The sequence below is a fragment of the Pleurodeles waltl genome, chromosome 11, assembly GCF_031143425.1.
Source record: "Pleurodeles waltl isolate 20211129_DDA chromosome 11, aPleWal1.hap1.20221129, whole genome shotgun sequence".
Lineage (NCBI taxonomy): Eukaryota > Metazoa > Chordata > Amphibia > Caudata > Salamandridae > Pleurodeles > Pleurodeles waltl.
In genome coordinates, this window is record NC_090450.1 from 474,108,259 (window position 1) to 474,130,913 (window position 22,655).

The 22,655-nt window shown below is 39.3% G+C and overlaps 1 protein-coding gene across 5 annotated transcripts in view; it reads left to right on the forward strand.

Annotated features, from left to right (window-relative positions):
• The window catches only part of LOC138265788 (ubiquitin carboxyl-terminal hydrolase 50-like), a 384,629-nt gene that overhangs the window by 243,199 nt on the left and 118,775 nt on the right, over window positions 1-22,655 (forward strand). For all 5 annotated transcript variants that reach the window (XM_069213817.1, XM_069213818.1, XM_069213819.1 and 2 more), the window contains one exon: window positions 10,488-10,622. In XM_069213817.1, the coding sequence (XP_069069918.1) occupies window positions 10,488-10,622 (135 nt within the window). The remainder of the gene's footprint in view (window positions 1-10,487; window positions 10,623-22,655) is intronic.

The window sequence follows — 22,655 nt, forward strand, 5'->3', positions numbered from 1 at the left end:
AAATTGCCTGCTAATAACTGCAAAAAACCCAAGTTAAGGCAGCTGCAGTACGGAAGTGACCCAGAGGCCCAAAGCGGGGGGCACTGGTATGGCCACAGAGGGACTTGCACAGACTGCCCCTTAGCAGCCACTGCCCGAACGCAGGAGGGAAAATACATCCAAATGGGACAGAAGAGGAAAGAGAAAAACCGTTGGCAAGAGCGAAAGTAGACAACGGAGCAGCGAACCAAAATCCACATGAATCACCAGAGACCAAAAATCAAACCCTACAACCTGCACAGTGTGAAAGACCACAAGGGAGAGGGTTCAACACAGGAACCAGCAGGCCAGAAGGGAGCCCCCCTACAGAAGATGTCCAGGAACCAGCAACCAGCCCACAAGGAATCAAGTGCAGAAGCACCTAATCTTATTTTATGTTCATTGTTAGAAATGGTTTCTCTATTTGGCAGAGGTATTCACCTTTTTCCAAACAGGGACCACAATCCTAGTCAGGGTAGGTCACACACAATATAAACTATCCTGCGCCCACCCTCTGGTAACTTGGCACTGAGCAGTCAGGTTTAACTTAGAAGGCAAGGTGTAAAGTATTTGTGCATTAAATCATGCAATAACACAGTGAAAAATTACACCACACAGGTTTAGGAAAATATATGATATTTATCTATTTAAATTAAGATCAAAATGATAAAGATTCGATAAGCACAAGTTGAAATATCGCTTTTGCAAGATTAAAAAGAGTCTTAGATCTTAAAAATCAACAGTTGTCTTGTGTGTGCACAAAATACCTGGTTTCTGTCAAAATTACACCACGGAGACCGCAGAGGAGGGTATGCGTGGAAAAATGAGGTATGCATCGGATTTTCCGATGCGGCACAGATGATGTGTCATTTCTCTCCACGCTGCAAGGGGCTTTGCGTCTATATCTGGCACGCAGTCTTGGGTCCTCACTGCAATGCGGGGTTCTTTTGTCGCTCAGGGACGATGCAGGGAAATCCTGGGCGTGCGGGATGAAGTCACAGGCGTTGCATTGATCTGATAGGCGTTGCGTCAAATTTTCTGTTGCTCGGCAGGTGCTGCGTCGATTCTTCACTCAGGAAGTCAGGTTGCGCAATTCCGGCTTGGCTGTGCATCGATCTGGTAGGGCTGTGAGTCGATTTTACGGACACAACGCAGCGTCAATCTTCACTCTGGAAGGCGGGCTTGTCGCAGGGCAGGCTGTGCGTTGTTTCCGGCAGGCTGTGCATCAATTTTCGGCGCACAAGGAGTTTTCTTGAAGAGATGAAGTATTTTTGGCCCTGAGGCAAACTCAACCGAAGCCCTTGGAGAGCACTTCTCAGCAAAGTCAGAGGCCAGCAAGGCAGCAGTCCTTCACAGCAGAGCAGTCCATGTGAGTTCTTTTGGCAGCCAGGCAGTTCCTCTTGACAGGTTGCAGCATCTGGTCCAGAAGTGTCTGATTTGATGGGGTCAGAAACCAGTTTATATACCCAAAGATTCCTTTGAAGTGGGGGAGACTTCAAAGAGTGGTTTGGAAGTGCATCAGGTCCCCTTTCAATACAGGCCTGTCTGCCAGGGTCCCAGGTGGGGGGTTTGGCAGCCAATTGTGGGAAGTCAGGCCACTAGCCTTTGAAATGTAAGTGTCAGGCACCTCCACCCTTCCAGCACAGGAAGACCCATTCAGTATGTAGATGAGTGCAGGTGTGACTGAGTGTCCCGTGTTTGTGGTTGTCTGGGTGGACTGCACAAGGGAGCTGTCAACCTGCACAACCCAGACGTTGATTGGAGACAGGCTGTAAGGCACAGATGGATTTTAAGTGTAGAGAAATGCTCACTTTCTAAAAGTGGCATTTCTGAAATAGTAGTATACAATCCAACCTCACCAATAAGCAGAATTTTCTATTACCATTTTGACCATACTAAACATGACCTGTTTACCCCTTTCTGATCAGAATCTACCTCTCAAACAGTATATAAGGGTAGCCCAAATGCTATCCTATAAAAGGAGCAGGCCTCACAGAAGTGTAAAACGAATTTAGGAGTTTTCCACTACCAAGACATATAAAACACACAGGTATATGTCCTGCCTTTTATCTACATAGCACCCTGCCCTATGGGTTACCTAGGGCCTACCTTAGAGGTGCGTATATGTAGAAAAAGGGGAGTTTAAGGCTTGGCAAGCACTTTTAGATGCCAAGTCGAAGTGGCAGTGAAACTGCACACACAGGCCTTGCAATGGCAGGCCGAAGACATGGTTATGGTGCTACTTATGTGGGTGGCACAATCAGGTTAAGAATAATGGTAAGGATCAGTGGTTTTTATCCTGTGGTCTGGACCCCTGGGGTCCGCAAAGCCTACTCAGGGGTCTGCAGCTACTAGAAAATTAAACAATATGACCAGGTTAATGAAGTGATACAAATAAGAAGCAAAATGTAAAATTGTACATTTTAAAACATCCTGTAAATGTGAAGGAATTTGACATTGTAGACTAAAACTTAAGTTAGTAGATTGATTTGTGGAAGCAGTGCAAGTTCATCACATAGAATATAGTATGGACAATGAGATGAGTGGCCTTAATTGAATTTCAAAAAGCTCAAACCTTCACATTAAAATTAACATTTTGTTTTTTTTTCCTCTTTGTTTGGGAAGTCAATGCACTATTTAATCATTTGAGTATTTCTTTGATGAATGCTTGGATAAATACGCAAATTGGAAAAGGAATGTGTTGTAATTTAGTTGTAATATTTTAAGGTAGCAACATGTAATTATATAGGCAGATTTTGTTAGATTAGAGGTTATGACATATTTAAATATAAGTGGTACGTTCCCCCCCTCACCTTCCCTTTAGAATGGAATGTTCTGACTGTTAGGTAGAGGAGTTCAAGATAGAATGTTGGGAGAGAGAGCTGAAAGAAGAGGAGATGTGAAGAGCTGATGAGGAGAAGTGGAGATGAAAATAAAGCGTGATTTTAAAGAACCATTGATATTTTTTCATTATAACACTGGCGACGATTGGAGTGCGAAAGGGGGCACTTTCATCTCTACCCCTTGTGCTGCATCCTCATCAAAGTGACCACCATTTACTTAAGGTACTGTTATTCTTAATTAAATGACTGGATAATCTAGGAGTCATAAGGATCGTCCCATTTATTCAACAAGTACTTTACTACAAAATGCAGCTATGCAGATAGCACTATTACTGATTTTTCAAGTCTTAAAATATTAAGCATAGTGTTAACAAAACGAAACCTGATATTGGCAAAGTTAATTTAGAAAGAAGAGCTAAACCGGCAAGAAGAGTTCATAAGGTTAGCCTTTCAATTCAACAATAATTTTACAAGGAAAAAAATATAAAGCACACATTATGAACCTTTTCTGAGAGGAAAGGTCAAGAAGACACAATCAATCACATGACAGATATTCCTGGAAGGAAAGGAAAATAAACATATCTTTTACCAGCATTATTTCATGAGAGGCAAGCACAGGTTATGAACAGCGACCTTTTCTGAGAGGGAAGGTCAAGAAAATCAATCTATCACACACAAGTATTTCATCTGTGAGGATCTATTTTTAAATAACACAAGTTAATGGTCTATACTGACAATAATGCAAAATGAATGCACAAGAAAATAAACGGGTCTTTTTCTGATGACATTTTATTAAAGGCAGCTCTGAAACGGAACATTCGTATTATATTTAACTGTGTGGAAGCGCGCACAATTACATGAGGAGCATATCTCATTAACTTTTAATCCACAAGAGGTTGTACTTTGCTAATTACCTCAGCTTTAGTAGAGTTTTTGAAACGGTTGAGGATCATCTGTACTTCGGTTTCAAATGCAGTTTCACTGAATTGTCTTACTCCAGCAATTGGACCTGCATATTGTTGTGACGCTGACAGGCACAGCATGAACGTTTAAGAAGCATTGGTAATGATATTAGCCTGTTGGTGGTAACGCTGACAGGCACAGCTCTTTCCTGCTTGTGGCATTGTGGGAAATGTACTGTTCTCAGGGCTTTTCCTCTAAATCGGCCTACTGTTCTCAGGGCTTTTCCTCTAAATCGGCCTACTGTTCTCAGGGCTTTTCCTCTAAATCAGCTGCAACACTAGACTGTGCATTTTCTTTAATGTCTTCATAAATATGCATTCCACTGTTACTATTTAGATTTAATAACATGTGATGATTGCTATATTTATTTTCTAACTTTTTAATGTTTATAGTTGCACTTTGAGAATACACTTGATAGTACATAGTAATTGCTATATTTTATACATACATAACTATTTAAATCACACTATCCTTTAGAAATGGCTGCAGCGGGCATGTCCCAGCCAATTCCATTTTTAAATGAAACTGGAGAACCTAACATCCCATGGAAAGAATGGTTCAAAATTTTTGAATCATATTTAATTGCCATTGGTGGAGATAAATTCAACCCACTCAGGAAACAACACATTTTGTTACACAATTTAGGGACGCACGGCAGAAAAATTTATGATACGTTACCTGAACCTGATTTTCCAGATGGACAAGTACAGGGTGATTATGTCACCACATATATGAAATTGGAAAAACAGTTTGGAGACAGAGTAAATGTGGTCTTAGAACGTCATAAATTTTTCTGTCGTTCCCAAGGCAAACAAGAGAGTGTGACTAATTACGTTGCTGCTCTAAGGGGATTGAGTACATTATGTAACTTTGGGAATCTTAATGACTCACTAATTCGAGACCAAATAGTCCGTTGTACTAGTAATGTAAAAATTCAGGAAAAAGTACTACAAAAACAACCTGATCTGCAGGAAGCAGTGGAAATAGCAAAATCCATTGAGCACACACAGCTATGTTTACAAGAAATCAGATCTCCTTCTGCTTCTTCTGATCAAGTTGCAGAGATTAAGGTAAATGCAGAAGAAGAAAAAGTTATGAAAATTAAAACTGGAGGTAAACAACCTATAAAAACCACTAATCCTACAACAGGATTAAAATGTTACCGCTGTGGGAGCAGCACTCATTTGGCGAACTCTACCTTTTGTCAAGCCAGGACAGCCATATGTAGAAAATGTAATAAAAAAGGCCATTTTGCCAGAGTGTGTAGGGAGGTGTCTAAATTTGATAAACAATATGAGCATAAAAAGGTAGATGATTCTCAAGGAAGTTAAAAAGATAATACTGCAGGTTAAAAAGGAACAGGAAAATTCTTTTCAATATCCTCAGTGTAATATTTCCCTTGATGGCAGTCCAGTAACAGTTTTCGCTGTCTCTTGCTCACCCTTTACAATCATAAATGAACTGGATTTTAAAGGTATTGGTAAAGAAATGTCCGCCAGATTGTCAAAACCAGACATTAATCCCAAGGGTTATAACAAAGACCCCATCCCTCTTAAAGGGATGTTCAAGGCTTTAATATCATTTAAGGGTCGTACCACTGTAGGGAAAGTTTATGTAGTTGAAAAAGGATCCAGTTTACTGGGTTGGCAGCATCAGAAGGAGTTGGGAATCAAACTGGACCCTAATAATCCGGAACAAGTGCTGCTCATGGACAAAAATAACTCTAATGAGTTGATTTTCCAGGAATTTCCTGAGATTTTTACTGAAAAGTTAGGTCTACTGGCAGGCTTCCAACATAAAATGAAATTAAAACCTGAGGCTAAACCGATAGTACATAAAACTAGACAAATTCCACACTTACTTAGAGACCCTCTTAAAAAGGAATTTAAGAGACTAGAATCTCTAGGAATTATTCAACCAATTGAGAGTTCAGAATGGTTATCTCCCATCGTAATTGCCAAGAAACATAATTGTGACGACATTAGGGTGTGCATTGATTTGAGAGATTTGAACAGAAACATTTGGGTGGAAAGACATCCACTTCCTGTTATTCATGAAATATTAGGCACCATGGGGGAGGCAGCATGTTTTTCTGTGCTGGATCTCTCCAGCGCATACCACCAGGTTGAACTTCACCCAGATTCTAAATGGCTCACAGCTTTCACTACACCCCTAGGATCGTATATGTTCAATAGAATGCCATTCGGGCTTGCATCAGCTGCGGCCGTGTTTCAAAAAATCATGCAACGTGTTTTGGAAGATACCCCTAAGACTCTATATTTTCAGGATGACATTTTAATATATGGAGCAAATGTAGAGGAACATGATACAAACTTGAAAAAGGTACTTAGTAAACTAAAAATGGTGGGTTTGACATTGAGAAAGGATAAGTGTCAAATTAGAGTAGATTCAGTTGATTATTTAGGGCACACTATTTCTAAAGATGAATTCAAACCTAAAACTTCACTAGTGGAAGCTGTTAAGGCAGAGGCACCAAAAAACAAGGAAGAATTAAAATCTTTTCTAGGCCTTGCTGAGTATATGACAGAATATGTCAAGGGATTCTCAGAGATATCATATGACCTAAGAGAGTTACTAAAAAAACACACACCTTACAAATGGATAGAATGTCATGAATCTGCATTTCAAAGGATTAAACAAGCCATTGTAACAGCACCATTCCTGGGTACTTTCAATCATGAAAGGAAGACTATTCTTACTACTGACGCGAGCAAAAAAGGTTTGGGAGCCACTTTATCCCAAGTGGTTGATGGTAAAGAGAGAATTGTAGCATTTGCTTCTAGGGCTTTAAATAAGGCATAATCCAATTACTCAGTAATTGAAAGTGAAGCTCTGGCTTGTTTCTGGGCTATAAAACATTTTAAATTCCTCCTTTGGGGTACACAATTTACTTTACGTACAGACCACAAACCACTAGTTTATGTTTTCTCTACAAAAAGTTTCTACAACTGTACACCTAGAATTGCTAGATGGGTTTTAGGCCTGGAGAGCTTTTGTTTTAAGATTGAGTACCTACCGGATAATAATAATTGTGCTGCGGATTTTCTATCTAGAGTACCGTTGACTATAAATGAAGACTATGAGACCCCGGAATACCCAGTAATGGTTGTTTGTACTCTGGCTATCAGTGAAGAAGAATGGAAGTTGGCTGACCATAAGGATGAATCCCTATCCTTATTGAGAACATTAGCGAAGGAGGGATGGCCGGAATTTAGGAGGGATCTGGACGAAACACTAAAAAACTATTGGGAGGTTAGACATGAAATAAATGAAAACGGAAATTTTGTTTTAAGAAATGATAAGATAATACCACCGGCAGGATTGATACACAAAATTATCAATCTGGCTCATGAAGGTCATTTAGGCAGGAGCCTCACAAAAGCTCGTGTTAGAGAAAGATATTGGTTTCCTAATATGGACTCTATGATAGAAAATGAAGTTAAAAATTGCATTAAATGTTCGTGCAGTGACAAAACTAAAATTATTCGTAAAACTCCTATATATCCTGTGGCTGTACCAGACAAGCCTTGGACAAAATTGGCATTAGACATCATAGGGCCTATCAACATGAAAGGTGTTGTGAAACGTTTTGCTTTAGTACTGATTGATTATTACTCGCATTGGATTAATGTAAAAATGGTAAGCCAAATCACCACTGAATCAGTTATAAATTTCCTTAAAGATGCTTTTGCTATGGAAGGAATACCCACCACCTTGATCACTGACAATGGAGTTCAATTAACTTCATCAAAAATGAAAGATTTTCTTAACTTTTTAAACATACACCACCTCACTACAGCGCTATATTGTCCCAGGGCAAACGGTTTAGTCGAAAGGACCAACCGCATGATTAAAGAGTGCATCCAGTTAGCTAGTGTAAACCAAATAATCATTGAAAATGCTATTCGAGACATGTTATGGGCGTACCATTCTACTCCAAATTCAGTTACAAAAATTTCTCCATTTTCTGCTCTAAAGGGCAGGAAACCAAGTACCAAATTCTTCCCCTCATGGTTAGGTGGAGGAGGAAAAAGTGAAGCCATAACTCCACAATTCAGACTTAGAATAGAAAATCATCAAAACAATTACAAAAAAAGATACAATACTAAACATGGTACTAAACAACAACAGTGGAAAGTGGGGGATAAGGTTTATGTAAAAAATCCTGTAAGGGGTTTTTGTCCGAATATGCGAGGCACTAAATTTTCCGGTCCTTTTGATATTGCCAAAGTGAAAAACAATGTGGTTACGTTAACAAATGGTCAGTGTTGGAGTATGGACAGGATTGTCCAACAGCCATCAGCCCTCGTGAGGAGTGAAGGAAATTCCATGGAGAATGGCGAGAGTGAGGAGATTCAGCAGAGACGTGACGTCGGTACAGAGAGTACCAATAGAACTTCTTTTAAAACATCGATGTAGTGTATGTCAAATTATCTATTGAATGTATATATTTAAGACATCAATGTAGGTATCTCAAATTATTATTGAATGTATATATTTTTGATCACTTTGTATATATTGTGTGTGGAAGAGAAGATGTGTTGTCATTTAGTTTTAATATTTTAAGGTAGCAACATGTAATTACATATAGGCAGATTTTGTTAGATTAGAGGTTATGACATATTTAAATCTAAGTGGTACGTTCCCCCCCTCACCTTCCCTTTAGAATGGAATGTTCTGACTGTTAGGTAGAGGAGTTCACAATAAAATGTTGGGAGAGAGAGCTGAGAGAAGAGGAGATGTGAAGAGCTGATGAGAAGTGGAGATGAAAATAAAGCGTGATTTTAAAGAACCATTGATATTTTTTCATTATAACAGAATGCATTAAAGGATTGTTTACGTTAGCAGGGAAAGATTATGTAAAGGGAATTTAAGACAATCAGGGAATTGAAAAGTGAATTTCAGTTACATTTGCCACCTGTGAATGATTCAGAGAAGGTTTTAAGCAAAAAAAAATTTGACTGAGTATTTGGTTGTTTGTCTTCTCCGTCTGAACATTCCAACAACAGTAGCTCTTCTGTTGAATAAACCTGCAGCCTCTTATAATCAACTTCAGACATCTGTTCTAACCAATGTTTTGGTTTTCAGACTTGCAAACTTCCTCAGCTTTGTCACAGTCGTTGTTGTCCGTCTTTTCCAATTCATGGTGCTAGAAGCTTTCTTGTGAAGAGAACTCTGCCTTTATATTAGGAAGAACCTGACAGCTGCAGCCACTGTATAGCACTTCTTCAGATAGGTCAGGCTTGATCACTATACTATTAAATATTAGTTTATTTCGAATTTAATTATCTGTAAAGACTCACACAATTACAGCGGTTTTATGTGACAATTATTTTTATTGAGACATTATCATTGACTTTACTTTGTTAGAATAGGTAAGTCTTCTAACTGAGCGAGTCGACTCTGCGGAACTAGGAGAATGAGAGCCTCCTCTCCAAACCGCACTACTACATAAGTTAAAGGAAACTGAGGGGCTGTGAGCATAGAAGTTGGTGTATTACATTTCAGCCTGTGACCTCAAGGTATTTTTTAGATCTAAACTGAGATCCGCACATGCACCTTTGCTTGTGACCAATATTGCTTACTACAAGGGGCTTGGAGCCTGCCCATTGCTTACCTTTTAGGTTCACTGTGACTTATGGCCCAAGTACTGATTGTGTCGTCTTGATTAGTGTCCTTCCGCTGCTCACGCTGTAATTGAGGTACTATTTTTATTTCTTCTTCCCCTGCTGTCGTTGTTCTTCTTCCCCCTCCCACACTCTATTGTCCATGTTGCTTCTTCATTTCCCTTCCCTCCTTCATTGTCGTTGTTGCTTCTTGCCCTCCCACTGCCACTGTATGTCCTGCTTCTTACCAACCTCCACCCTTCTCTCTGTCGCTTCTTCCTTCCCACCCCTACTCTCCTCTTGTTTGTGCTGCTTCTTTGCTTTTCCACAAACCCCCTCCACTATCTTTGTTGCCCCCTAAAACCATAAGGCAAAAAAGCACTATGACGCAGCCAGCGATGGACCCATCATGGTGTTTGTATTACCGTCCCTTTGCCTCCCATCCTCCCTCCTGTTTTACGTGTTGCCTGTTCCCTCCTACCTTCCCTTTTGCTGTCCGTGTTGCCAAACCCCAGCCACCATAAGAAAAGAAAGCACTATGATGCAGCAACTGCTAGGCTCATCAGACCATGCCTCACATCAGCTGTGCTACTCTGAAACATAGCTAAAAGACGATGGCAAAGCACAGTCGAGACCCATTTGATTTGCCAATGCTTGTTGTACATAGGTTGATTTCGAATGTCTCAGTGACCGTTGGGTTCCATTGTTGTCACTGGAACATAGTATGGTTACAGATTCTGTGCTCCATTGTGCCTGAGGAAGCAAGCTATGAAAATACTGCTACAGAAGCTAGAACTGAACCTTTACAGCAGGGAAACGAATCTGCAGTTCACTAGTACTGAAAATGCCCCAGCGTCAGTTTGCTTGTGGTTGTCAGGTTTTAAAGACCGCAGGTGTTAACATGGGTGGAATGGGTTACAACCATGCTCTATACAAAATGACTGCTTAGGTATAGCAGGTCTGGTAGGCAAATATTTTGATAATGCTGTTTTTTCCTTCAGAATTTAGCATTTCCTTTTTCTTTCATTTGTCCTAGCGTAATTACTTTATATCGCTCCCCAGAGTTCTTGTCATACACCTGAAGCGATATGAAATCTACAGGGGCCACTTTCAAAAGAAGTTTACTGCGGTGTCTGTGGAGAACTCACTGAAAATTCCATTGAAGAAAGGAGTAAGTGAAAAAAGAATACTGTTTTCATGTGAGGATATTTTTAAGTGTGTGTTGTTACACCAGAAAGAGTTTAGTCTAAGGTCTGCCAACCAGCTAATTCTTTATTGGGTAATTCTGATTAACATGGATAACTCACATTATTCCTTTCTGAATGTTTGAATTTAATATAGCGATGTAGCAGGTGTGGCTCTTTTAGTCTTTTGTAATGTGTGTTCCTTTTAACCCCTACTGGCATGGCTAAATATCTATTAACTTTGTTCTCTATTATCATTCTGAGTAGTTGTTTAGCCCCATGGGATATGCTTTGCATTTACTGCGTGTTTTTGGGTGCTTGTTGTATGTTAGTTGGGTGACATGTCTTAAAAGGAGGGATGAAAGTTTGAGATGGATGTTTGGGAGTTCTTAGTAGTCAGAAATGTTTGGGTTGAGACAAAGGGAGAAGGAATGGAAGGGATTTTTTGTTATAGCAAAATGGAAATACTTTATATGTATATGTGTGTGTATATATATATATATATATATATATATATATATCTATATATGAGAGAGTTGTCCTGATGGTCATTATGGAATGTAGCAAAGTCAGCAACTTACAGAGAATTCTTTGGCATTTTCATTATTTCAGGCCTTGTATTTTCAAACATCTCTGGACACTTGTTTCTGGGTTAATCCCTTCATCAGCAGAGAACAAACATTTACTTCTTTTTTCAAAGGCCAACTGCCTGGCTGCTCAGCAGATTTAATTGCAGGCACCTGATATCAGTTGAATACCAGTTTTGTCCCAGTGGACCTCAAGGGAGCTGCAAAGTGCATCCTGGTAAAGGTGGTCCTGCACATTTTAAAATTATATCCCAAGTGGGTTGCTGAAGCCAAACAAAATAATAAAACACAGTTCATTACCCCAGTGGGCAAATTCAAAGTAAGAAAGTCGTTTTTGCTGCCAACGTTCCAATCTGCTGCTCTGAAAGCAACCCACTTGGGATATAACATGGTTTGTTTGGAAGGCAGTAAATGGTGGATTACGAGGAAAGTCAGAAAGTAGACCAGGATGTGGAAAAATATGAAAGAAATTGTATGAGTTGTGTATGAAGGGACAAGACACGTGGTAAAGAAAACACCAGTCATTCCTTTATCTTTTCCGTACCAAGCATGGCAGAAGGTAGCAATGGATAGATGTGCTCATTTGAGTCGAAGAGTAGTGGAAAATAAATTGCCATAGTAATGATAGATCACCATTCCAAATGGCTCAAAGTAACTTTGGTGAATGAAGTAAGATCCCAGAGGATAATTGAGTTTTGTGAGGAGGTGTGGAGAGGGGAAGGTTATCCTGAAGAAGTGTTGACAAATAATGGTCTTCAACGCGTATCAAAGGAGTTCAGAGTGTATTTGGAACAGTGGGGTGTGAGGCATATGAGGACAGCAGTTGGACATCCATGGAAAAACAGATTGAAAGGTTCAACAGGGTTCTTAGCGAAAATATACCATTATCTGTATAGAGTGGATTAGCTTAGAAAGAGGGTATAAAAACTTTTGTGGAGTTATCACACCCCTACACATTCTACTATGATGGTAGCATCTCTTGTGTTGTTAAAAGGAAGAAAACCGTGAAGTAAAGCTGTACCAGGATGAATGGTAAGGAAAGTAGTAAATGAGGAAGTATTGTTGGATAGAGTTTGATTTCAACAATCTAAATATACAAAGGATGAAAAATGTAAAGGAGAGTTTAAAAGTGGAGATTTGGTATGAATGCTTTTGTTGGATGGCACAAGACAGGGATTAACAAAATGGTCAACCTGGAAAAGTTGTGAAGGTGAAAAAGTAAAGTGTAGAATTGGAGGATGGTAAAAGATAGAGTATGAGAATTGACGGATGATTAGTGAAAGCGAGGGTGAGGAGAGGACTGTAGAAAATATGGGGGAGGAGAAAAAAATTGAACTGATGTGAGAAGGAGTGATAAGACAAGAAAACTGCCTAAGTATTTAAAAGAATATGTATTAAAAAAAAAATTATATTATGTATTTAACTATAGCACATAGTGATGCATCATGTATTCATTATATATTTTGGAGAGCTTGCCGACTGCTGAGTTTCACGTAATAAATATGTAAAGGGTTCTTGGGAAGGGAGGTATGTTGTATTGTTATGAAACATGTTTAGAATACACTCCTATGATGAGTGTCATAGCAAGTCTTGCTAGGCAATGCTATTTAGATTATAGAATGTAGAATGCCTGTGCTTCTTTTGGAAGTAGATTTGGCAATTGCTGCCTTTTTCTTGCCAGTGTTGGTCACACACATTTGCTTAAAAGAAATAAAGAAGGAAATCTGGACATAAGTGTGGTGTGGTTTTCACGGGGCACGTTTGAAGCGGCATGCTTTCCATGAGCTTCTCAGTCTGTTTTTCTTCCAGCACGCCATTTCAGATATCGACCCAGTCTGCAAGCCACAAATGTGGAAGACGAACAATCAAATTGATTCTTTTTATTACTTCCTGACATGGTTAGCTGACAGGAGTATTTTCTCCCACTTCTTTGAATCAATGACATAAGAGCCTGGCATCACTAAACTTCAGTTTGTGCCACAGGTCTAGTCATATCCTTTCAGGACTGCAGCCTGTCGCAGTGTCTTCTCCATTCCAACTTTTCTCTTCACATTGCATTTCTACTTGCTGTATATGACCCATTTCTTTATAGATTCACCTTGAGTATCTTGGCCTTAAAACGGTGACCAGAGCTTTTCAGTGTCCAAGATGGAGGTTTAAATTAGTCCATTCAGTGACAACATGCTAATATGCATCACATATCAGCTTAAAAAAGGAATGAAAAATTCCTGATACAGCAAACTACCACACTGTTCATGCTAATCAGTTTTGACATGGATACGTATATTATAAGATTTTCACAGTGATAGGAAGGTTTCCTCTGTAAACATTACGAAGCTTCATTGTAAATGTAATTGGGCTCCCAATGATTAAACTACAGATATAAAAAAGAATCAATACATTATATTTAGGGACAGCACCTCATACACTAATCCTGGAAATTCTGTATACACTTTAAAGCATAGTCCTACTAAAGCACCAAGATTGTCCATATTGAGGCACTTGTTAAGACTGCTTTGCTGGACTCCAAGACGTTTCCTGATTCTAGTCTTTAACTAAACTGTATATTCCTTTCAAATAAATCAACATTTATCAAATTGATAAACTTCTATCAATTCTATTCAAAGCATGTTGTTTTCTTCCCCCGCTTTCTTGCTCCAAACTTGAGTCAGGGTTACCTTTGATAGTCTCTAGAAAATTCTGCTGATGCATTTTCTCCTACAAGGTCAGGATTCAAAAAAGCTTACCCCGAGGTCGATGGGATCTTTGGACCCAGAGAGGAAGGTGGTTAACTGCACACAATCTAAGAGAATTACACATACAAGCAGAGAGATAATTTGAGCAACAGAAATTGTTATCAAACCATTCAGTAAGATATGCGTCCAGTTAAATTCTCAGATGAATATATCAGAATAAGTGAACAAGATTGTCCGTGCTACTATTGCAAATTAGGACAAGCATGCGTGGTGAGGGGCTAACACATGTGGACAAAAGGCAAAAAGAAAAGAAGGACAAAAATAATTTGAAAAATGTATCTCTCTCGGGCTAAGTAAGACTAACTAGAAAAATAAAATAAGCAGGTGTCAACATGTTAACTGTAATTGAAACAAACAGGGTAAGGGAACAATTAGTAAGTGCTTTTGAATATACTTCTCCTGGGATCGGCATACAATTCAGATTCATCAGCAAAGCAGTAGATCATCAGTAAAGTTCATAAGAAGCACCATCAGGGAAAGTGCAGAACATGAGCTACACATGGAAATCAGGAAACATCCAGGGGACAAGTTACCAGTATAAGATTCAGGGTGGCTCTGACTGAAACTTAGAAGTCCGTTCCCTATTTAGAATTACTCTAAACAATTTGATTGGTCGATTTGATGAGTCCATGTTACACAAAAAGGGCAAAGTCCATTTAAATTAAGGCACAAGTCGAATTTGAAACAACTGTGAATGTTCCCAAGTCTATGGCAAAGTCACCTCTCCTTCTGTGATACTTTCCAACATCTTCCCATGGCACAAGACGTTTTTCTCCTTTCTCATAAGAGCGAGTCTGTTAAACAAAAACATTACTCTCTTTTCAGTTATCAGGTTCTCTGTTGAAACATCCAGGCTCACTGCAGCATAAAACTACACATAATACAACAGGACTCTTTACTAAATATGCGAAACAATCTAATGGAAGAATTCATGGTAGAGGAAGATGATTCAACATTTCATATTACTGCAATATGGAAACTTCAAGCCTAGTTATGCTAACACAAGAAGCAAAAATGCATTATTATTGCAGTTAAACACATATAATAATAAAACTTATAAACTCAACATTGAATTATATCATCAACTATGCAAAAACATTTAATTAATTGCATTTTTTGTTAAAGCAGTACACTAGATATGACAGAGATGTGCGTTTATTTCTCTACACACATGTAACTTTATACTAATAAATCACATAAATCATCATAAATCAACTTACTTTCACGACTGATCATTACACTAATGATTAGAAATATATTTCAACATTGTGTCAAGCCATGTTATCACATTATCAGTTCTGTGAGGCACAATGGCTACAACAAAACTTAAAACGTGAACACTTTTAAAAAGCACCTTAATGCAGCTTTTAACTACGTTAGGCTTTTAAATGTGAATGTAAAATCACCTGGTGTTGACTTCTTTGTCACTTAAGCATTATCACAATTTTCCCTCCAACAACGCTAAATGCTAGTTAATATGAATTTTATCTCCATTTGTCTTTTTCTTTTTCCACACAACATTCTTAAGCTTAAATGTGTTAATAGTTTTATCATTATGACTACAGTTTCTCCAAATGTTGGCCTATATATTTGGTCATTGTAACAGGTTCCTGAATCTGCTGCGACCAAACACCTAACAGCATTATGAGACCTTAACACTTCCCCAGCGAACATCACACTTGTTTAGCACATTTAACACTGAACACTTTAATATATTTCTTCTCAAATTCTGAATTAGACAATAAAATCTAAATATGGTGCAACAAACATTCAGCAAAGCTGCCCAAACAAAAAACAAGCTTTAATACTATGGGTCATTTCAGTTCTTAAATAATCATTCTTTAAGTGCACTCTGCTCTAAAAGAAGACAGAAAACCCAGAGGCCAGTTGCTACTTTCACAAAGATGTGCCTGTTAATTCTCAAAGCCATTCACCACTGTCCAAATATATTTAAGGGGGCCATTATTTGTTCTGATAAATATGCTTGTTCTCAGTACCTGGGAAACCAAAATTCAGAGAATTCACCACTTCTCTTCTGAAGGGCTACATTAAGCTGTATACAGACAGGTGCATTAGGAATGTTGGGATGTCAGCAGTGACAATAAGGTTTCCACATCACTGTTCCTCACAAGTGATATCCTTATATAGTATCAGTGCATACGTCAAACCAATGAACAGTTTTGGGCAATAGCGTAAGTGTTAATTAGGGCTCATTTAGTCCTTGGAACATTAAAGCTTGTCTCTGACGGGGGACATCGCCTTTCAGGAATCAATAATAAAAGGAAAGTGGGAAAATAAGGAATTGGGGGAGTCAATAATCCCTTAAACCTTTAGGTTACACATTTGATAAATCTAAAAGATTAAAACTCCCAAATCAACAAAAAAAAGTACATAAAGTACATATGTGTGATAATTCAGCTGATCAAATGCTGAATTCTGTGAAGAGACACTAAGCAACGGAAGCGTAAAAACACTGGATGAGAATTAGAAAGTGAGGGTGGGAATATGATATGGACCTTCAAATGGAACTGGGTTTTTCAAACAGAGCAGCCACGTTTATCAGGAAATAGCATAACAGTTCTTTTAAAAAATGCTAATTAACTGTAAACCATAAGCTCAGCTTGCATTTTGTAATGATAGACAGGAAATATCCAAAACTTCGAAGGGGAGTCAATTCTGAAACAAAAAACACTATATCCAATCAAATAAGCATTCTTTAGAAGTAACATAATCCCTAGTGGAATTTAGTATAAGTAAAGTGGCTTCATTTTATCGTAAAATAATATTACCATATGTAATGTAACAGCAAACTAATGTACCTAATCATACCATACATGTTCATTTTACCTGTAAGCCCTCACGCTCAATGCCTGGGGCAGGAGACATAGGTGTGCAGAGCTTGTGTGTGCCCCAATACACCTCAGATGTCCCCTTCTTTTTCCAATGTTTATTTGCCAGTGCCCACTCATGCTGTACGTTTGACTCCATAAAAAGCTAAGAAACTGACATTTTGTTACCTTTAACAGTCTGTCGGGCATGCAACAGGGAATATATAAAATAAGAAAAGAGATCCAGTACGTGTTCCAAGCTCTCTAGAACACCGAGGCTGCTGATATTATTCCAAAGGGCATCCTGGCGTAGCGGAAATCCCAAAAAGACATGATGAACGCTGTGAGATCTCTAGATGCTTCATCAAGAACAATCTGACGATACATTGATGTTTGATCAGTAGTAGAGAAAACCTTGGTTCCTCCTAACAACAGCAGCATATTCGAGATTTTGGTTACGGTAAACTTATCCACAATCACACACTTATTCAGTTCTCTCAAATCTCTGCATAAAGGCAAACTTCCATTAGCTTTCCTGATTGCAACCCCTGGAGCTAACTACTCTGTGTCTTCCACTTCCTCAATAATTCCATCATATTCAACTCTTCTAGTTCTAACCTCAGTTCTTCTTGAACAGCCACAGGTAAACTCAGAACTTTCCCACAGAAGTGTTTAGCTCCTTCTACTAAACGTATACAATGTTTGTAATGGCAAAGACAGACTAGTTTCTCTTGAAACACTGGGGGGAAATTTGCTTTCAACTCCTGCACAAATGTTTCATTGGAGTTGCTCTGCATGTCCACCTTCCTCACCACAAAATCTTTTGTTATTCTAATAGGCGGACAACTGTTGAGATCCAATATTACACATATATGTTTCTGATGGAACCAACCTAATATGCTGCCCCCCTTTTGTGACACATAACTTTTTGCATTCACATATCTCTGTTTGTATTCGATTAAACCCCAACAGTATCTGTACAATTATATGGGTTCTCCCCCCGTAGTCACATGGCATGATGTCTGGTTTATGCACTTCAACTTTATCCTTGGGTTTCTTAATGTAAAAACCTTTAGAGACAATTGTGATCTTAGCTCCATCATTACCTTGTCTATAGGGCTAGTACTTTCATTTCCACTTACTTGTAATATAGTTTGCCCACATTCACAGTCTGTATTATCATCATCTCTCTCAAAATCATACTTATCCTTAACTTCAAACACATTCCCTTTGCATGCACTAGCAGAGTGCCCTGTCTTTTTGCAGTTGTTACTTGTTGCTTTACTTGCAGGACACCCTTTATCATTGGCCATGCGTCCAAGTTTTCCACAACGGAATCATTTTCTCTGAAAAATATTTGTTTTCATAGCTTTCATGTCAACCTCTTTTTTCTTTACAGGCTAGAAATAATTTTTACTAAATGAACAGGATCTCCCTTTCCATCTTCTTTCTTAATTACTTTTACGCATTTTATGGAATGTTTTCAGCAATTAGTACTGGTTGTATGTAGGAACCACACATTCCTTTGCAACGCACGTCGTTACCATGCGTGTGTTACAATGAGAATGTCATTACTACGCGAATCCCTTATCACACAAGCCTTTACGATGAATTACATTGTAAAAGCATGTGTTTTAAAGGAATGTGCGTGGTAAAGGTCCTAGTGCGACTCCCCCTATCCCAGTCATTCTAAAAAAGTCCCCTCCCTCACCTTGGGCCCTAAATTAGTCCAACCGTAACCCCCAAAAACTGACCCTCCGACCTAAAGTCTAGTCCCCCACCCCTGCCTGAAACAGAACCTCCCCCCACCCTCAGGCCAAATCCCCCCACCTGATACCCGAAAACCATCTCCCCCGCCATAAAACCTAACCCCTCCTCCCCCTCTCTAAAACAGTACCCCCGCCCCCCCAGGCCCAACCCCCTACCTGAAAATCATCATCCACCCTAAAGCCTAACCCCCTGACCCTCCCTAAAACAGTACCTCCCACCCCATGCCAAATCCCACCCCCACTAAGCCCGAAAACAGTCCCCAGCCCTAAAACCTAACCTGTCCCCTCCCTAAAACAGTACCACCCAACCCACCTGTCCAATCCCACCCTGCCTGAAAACCACCTCCCCGGGCCTAAAACCTAACCGCCCCACGCCTTGCCCCCTCCCAAAAGCAGTTTCCCCCCACCCCCAGGCACAATCCCCCTTGCCTCACTCCTAAGGCATGGCGCACCTTGTTCTGAGAAAATGTCATCACATTTCTGTTTCCGCTAACAACACTGATAGCCTTCACCAGCATTACCACGCATAGCCCTTTCCATGCATATCTTTACAAGATAATTTGTTGTAATGGTATGCGTGGTAAAGGCTATTTGAGTAATGACGCATACATTGTAACACATGAGTGGTAAAGGCTAGTGGGGGAAACAGCTGCGTTGTAATGGCTGTCACCCATTAGTACTTCATTCAAGGACGATTTGTCCTTCTGCCATAGTTCTCCTCTTATTTTCTCGGTACTGGAGCCTAATATGAAGATGAAGTGATCTCCTATTCTTTCTTCCAGTAAGGGGCCAAACTTACAAGAAGAGGCTAGTTTTCTCAAAACAGTCACATAGTTTTCTGATGTTCACCCTTCTTTTTGATATCTGCATCAAAATAATATTGTTCTAAGGTGTTATTGAATTTAGGTAAATAATGCCTTTCTAATTTTGATACGCCTGTTTCATACTCATTAAGTTCTTCACCAACAACATCAGGAAGATGATCAAACACTTCCTGCTCTTCTGGGCCCATACAATATAAAAGTAAAGCAGTCTTTCTCTCAGAGCTTACGAATGTCCCACAAACTTTGGCATATCTCTCAAACACATTTTACCACTTTTGCTATTTGATTGGAGGCTCAACCGGAAAGACTAGAAAAAATGGTGGTGCTGTTACACTTTCCATACTGCCCCCAGATGTATTCAAATAAAAATTATGAAACACTGAATTATAACTGCATCCAAATGCACTCTAATGGAAATTATATAACTCTGAAATACCACAGTCTAAACAAACAAACACTACCTCCGGCACCCGACCCATGGGCCTGAGAACCCTGAAAGGTAAAGGTTGGAGAAAAAAACAGCTTTCATAGAAATAATACTTATATCATCATCAAATACTTTATTCGGTTTAAATAAAAACCATAAAAGACATCAAATATATACATACAAAATTCTCAGACATACAATAAATAACAATGTTAATAAGAATTTCGAATACCAAAAGCAGCATATATATAATTTAACACAGCCTGTATTATCTCTTCGTTTCCCAAATTGTATAAGTAAGAAAAAGCAAGGTGGCTAAACCTAATACCCTTGGATATGAAAACTGGACGTAAAAATCTTCTTCTAGGTGCAATATAGAGGGTACAAAAAAGACAAAGTGCAAAGTGCTTTGAGGTATTTTACCATCACAGCAGCATGGCAGACATTTCTTAAACCAGGTGCCACGGGTAGGGAATGCTACTAAATAATGTATAATATTCAGGCATAGCCTGGTAAGCAAAAACCTGTGCCTCTCAGAGCTGATAATGTCCAAGTATAACATAGGGTGCAGTTGGTGTAGCGGCATCCTCTCCTGATCCCTAGCTGTGGCCATGTTTAGTTTTGAATTAAGTGCCAATATGTCTCCTTAATCCTTATAATATCCCGTCCCGCTAAAAAGTCCGGGGCAAGAAAAAACTCCCATGCCCCAAGATGAAGAGGAGTAGAATGAGCATATCTAAGCCAGGGTACGGCCATCAACTGTGATAATGAGAGACAGTCCTGGATCACTGTTCTACACAAGTGGGCTTCAGGACTTGACCAAATTTTTAGCCATAGCGATACAGGTTGGTGTTTTATATAGTCCGATATGCCCCTCAGGCCTACTTCTTCATGTCAAAACATTACTGAGGTAGATTGTGGGACTCCTAATAACCTTCTTAGAAACTTGTTTTCATCTACTTGAAGACTTGAACAATCAGCATAGCCCCAAACCCCTGCTCCAAATGTTGCAATAGAAGAGCATTTACTTTTAAAAACAGTCAGCATCTCTTTAACAGGTGTGTGCCCCAGCTTTTTCGAAAATCTAAAAAGAGCATCTATGGCTCTCTGGAATTGCATTACGCAAACACTTACTAAAAATTTCCTATTAATATATACGCCAATAGGAACCCCCAAATAAGTAACATTTAAAACCTTAAGTATTTCTACACCTTCCAAGATATTTTTTTTACTTTTTGATAATTTTGGGCCGGTCTTCATCACAAATAACTTTGTTCTATTAGTTTTAAGACCACGGTTTCCCATAAACATATTAAAAGCATTTAATACAATTTGTAGGCCATTTGCTGTCCTTGAAATAAGTACAGCGTCATCTGCATAAAGGAGAACTGGGACTGGGGAATTATTAATAAGTGGCAAATCCTTCCCCATTGCACATAAACATTTTTCCAACCCATTTATACACAGGAGGAAAAGGAAAGGGGCCAACACACATCCCTTTCAAGGAAGCAAATTTATCCGCTAAATCACCCTCCTCTGTAAAACAAACTCATGCCGAGGTGCAAGCATGAAGCCTAATAAGTGCAACAATTATATCTTTATCCACCCCCATATTTAGCATAACAGTCCACAATTTCACTCTGTCAACTGTGTCAAATGCACAGGACAGATCCATGAAGGCTAAATGTACACAGCCTTTTTTTGCCTTTGTGTATTTTTGAACTATCAGGGTCAGGTTGAGAGTTTGTTCAACTGTGCCCAGACCTGGGCAGAACCCATACTGCACCTTTGCCAAGCAATTAGTCTACATTGCCCAATTTTCCAGGTTATTTAAAATCACTTGGCCTAATATCCTTACTCAACTATCTAAGAGGGAAATTGTAACGTTGTGGATCAGCCCTATCCCTCTTCTTAAAGATAGGCATAATAATCGCCTCTCTCCAAGTATCTACTAAGGGGCCTATCTTAGCAGATCTCAGAACGTTAGTAAGCATTGGTCCCCAGAATTCTGGAATCACTTTGTATAGGTCAGCTGGAATTCTATCCGGACCAGGCGCCTTGTCAGAGGGGCAGTCTTGGATTGCCTGTATTACATCGGCTACATCTGTTGTATTACAGAAGGCTGCCCCTACCAAAACATTTCTTATTGTCATAAGACAATTCATTTCGTCTTAGGAAACACTATTCGCTATAATAATAATTTTAGAAAAATGGTCCAACCAGGTTTGGGCTGGAGTAACAGTATTCATTGAAATTTTATCCTTATCATTCAATGGGGCAGAATTAACCACAGTCAAGAAAACCTTTGTATTTTTTTTTTTTTGCTTGCTTCAATAAGCTTGTCCCAAGCAATCTCCCTCAGTTCGATCTTCCTGGCAGCAAGTGCATCCCTATATGTCCTTCTTGCCGCTTTATTAGCATGTCGGTTTTGAGGGAAAAAAATTGTTATTTTCTTTATATCTTTAAGGGATGAGGTACATGCATGATTAAACCAACAAGGTCCTCTTTCTTTACTGGTACTAGGGCGTTGTAATTTGTCAGCCATATACCTTGTCAGGGCAGAAAATGCCTCAACAATTTTGTGTGGAGTCATATCTTCCCCCAAAGCAGTCATGACCTCTTCCCTTTTATTCAACATTATGGGTCAGATGTAGGTAAATTCCAATTTGCGACTCGCAAATTGGAATGTAGGTCGGTGTCGCTGTGACTCGGAAGGAGGTCGCAAAGGCCCACCTCATTAATATTAATGGGTTGGGTCGCAATTTGTGACCCCCTTGAAGCTCGCAGCACTCACAGGAATGGTGGCCTGCTGGAGACAGCAGACCACCA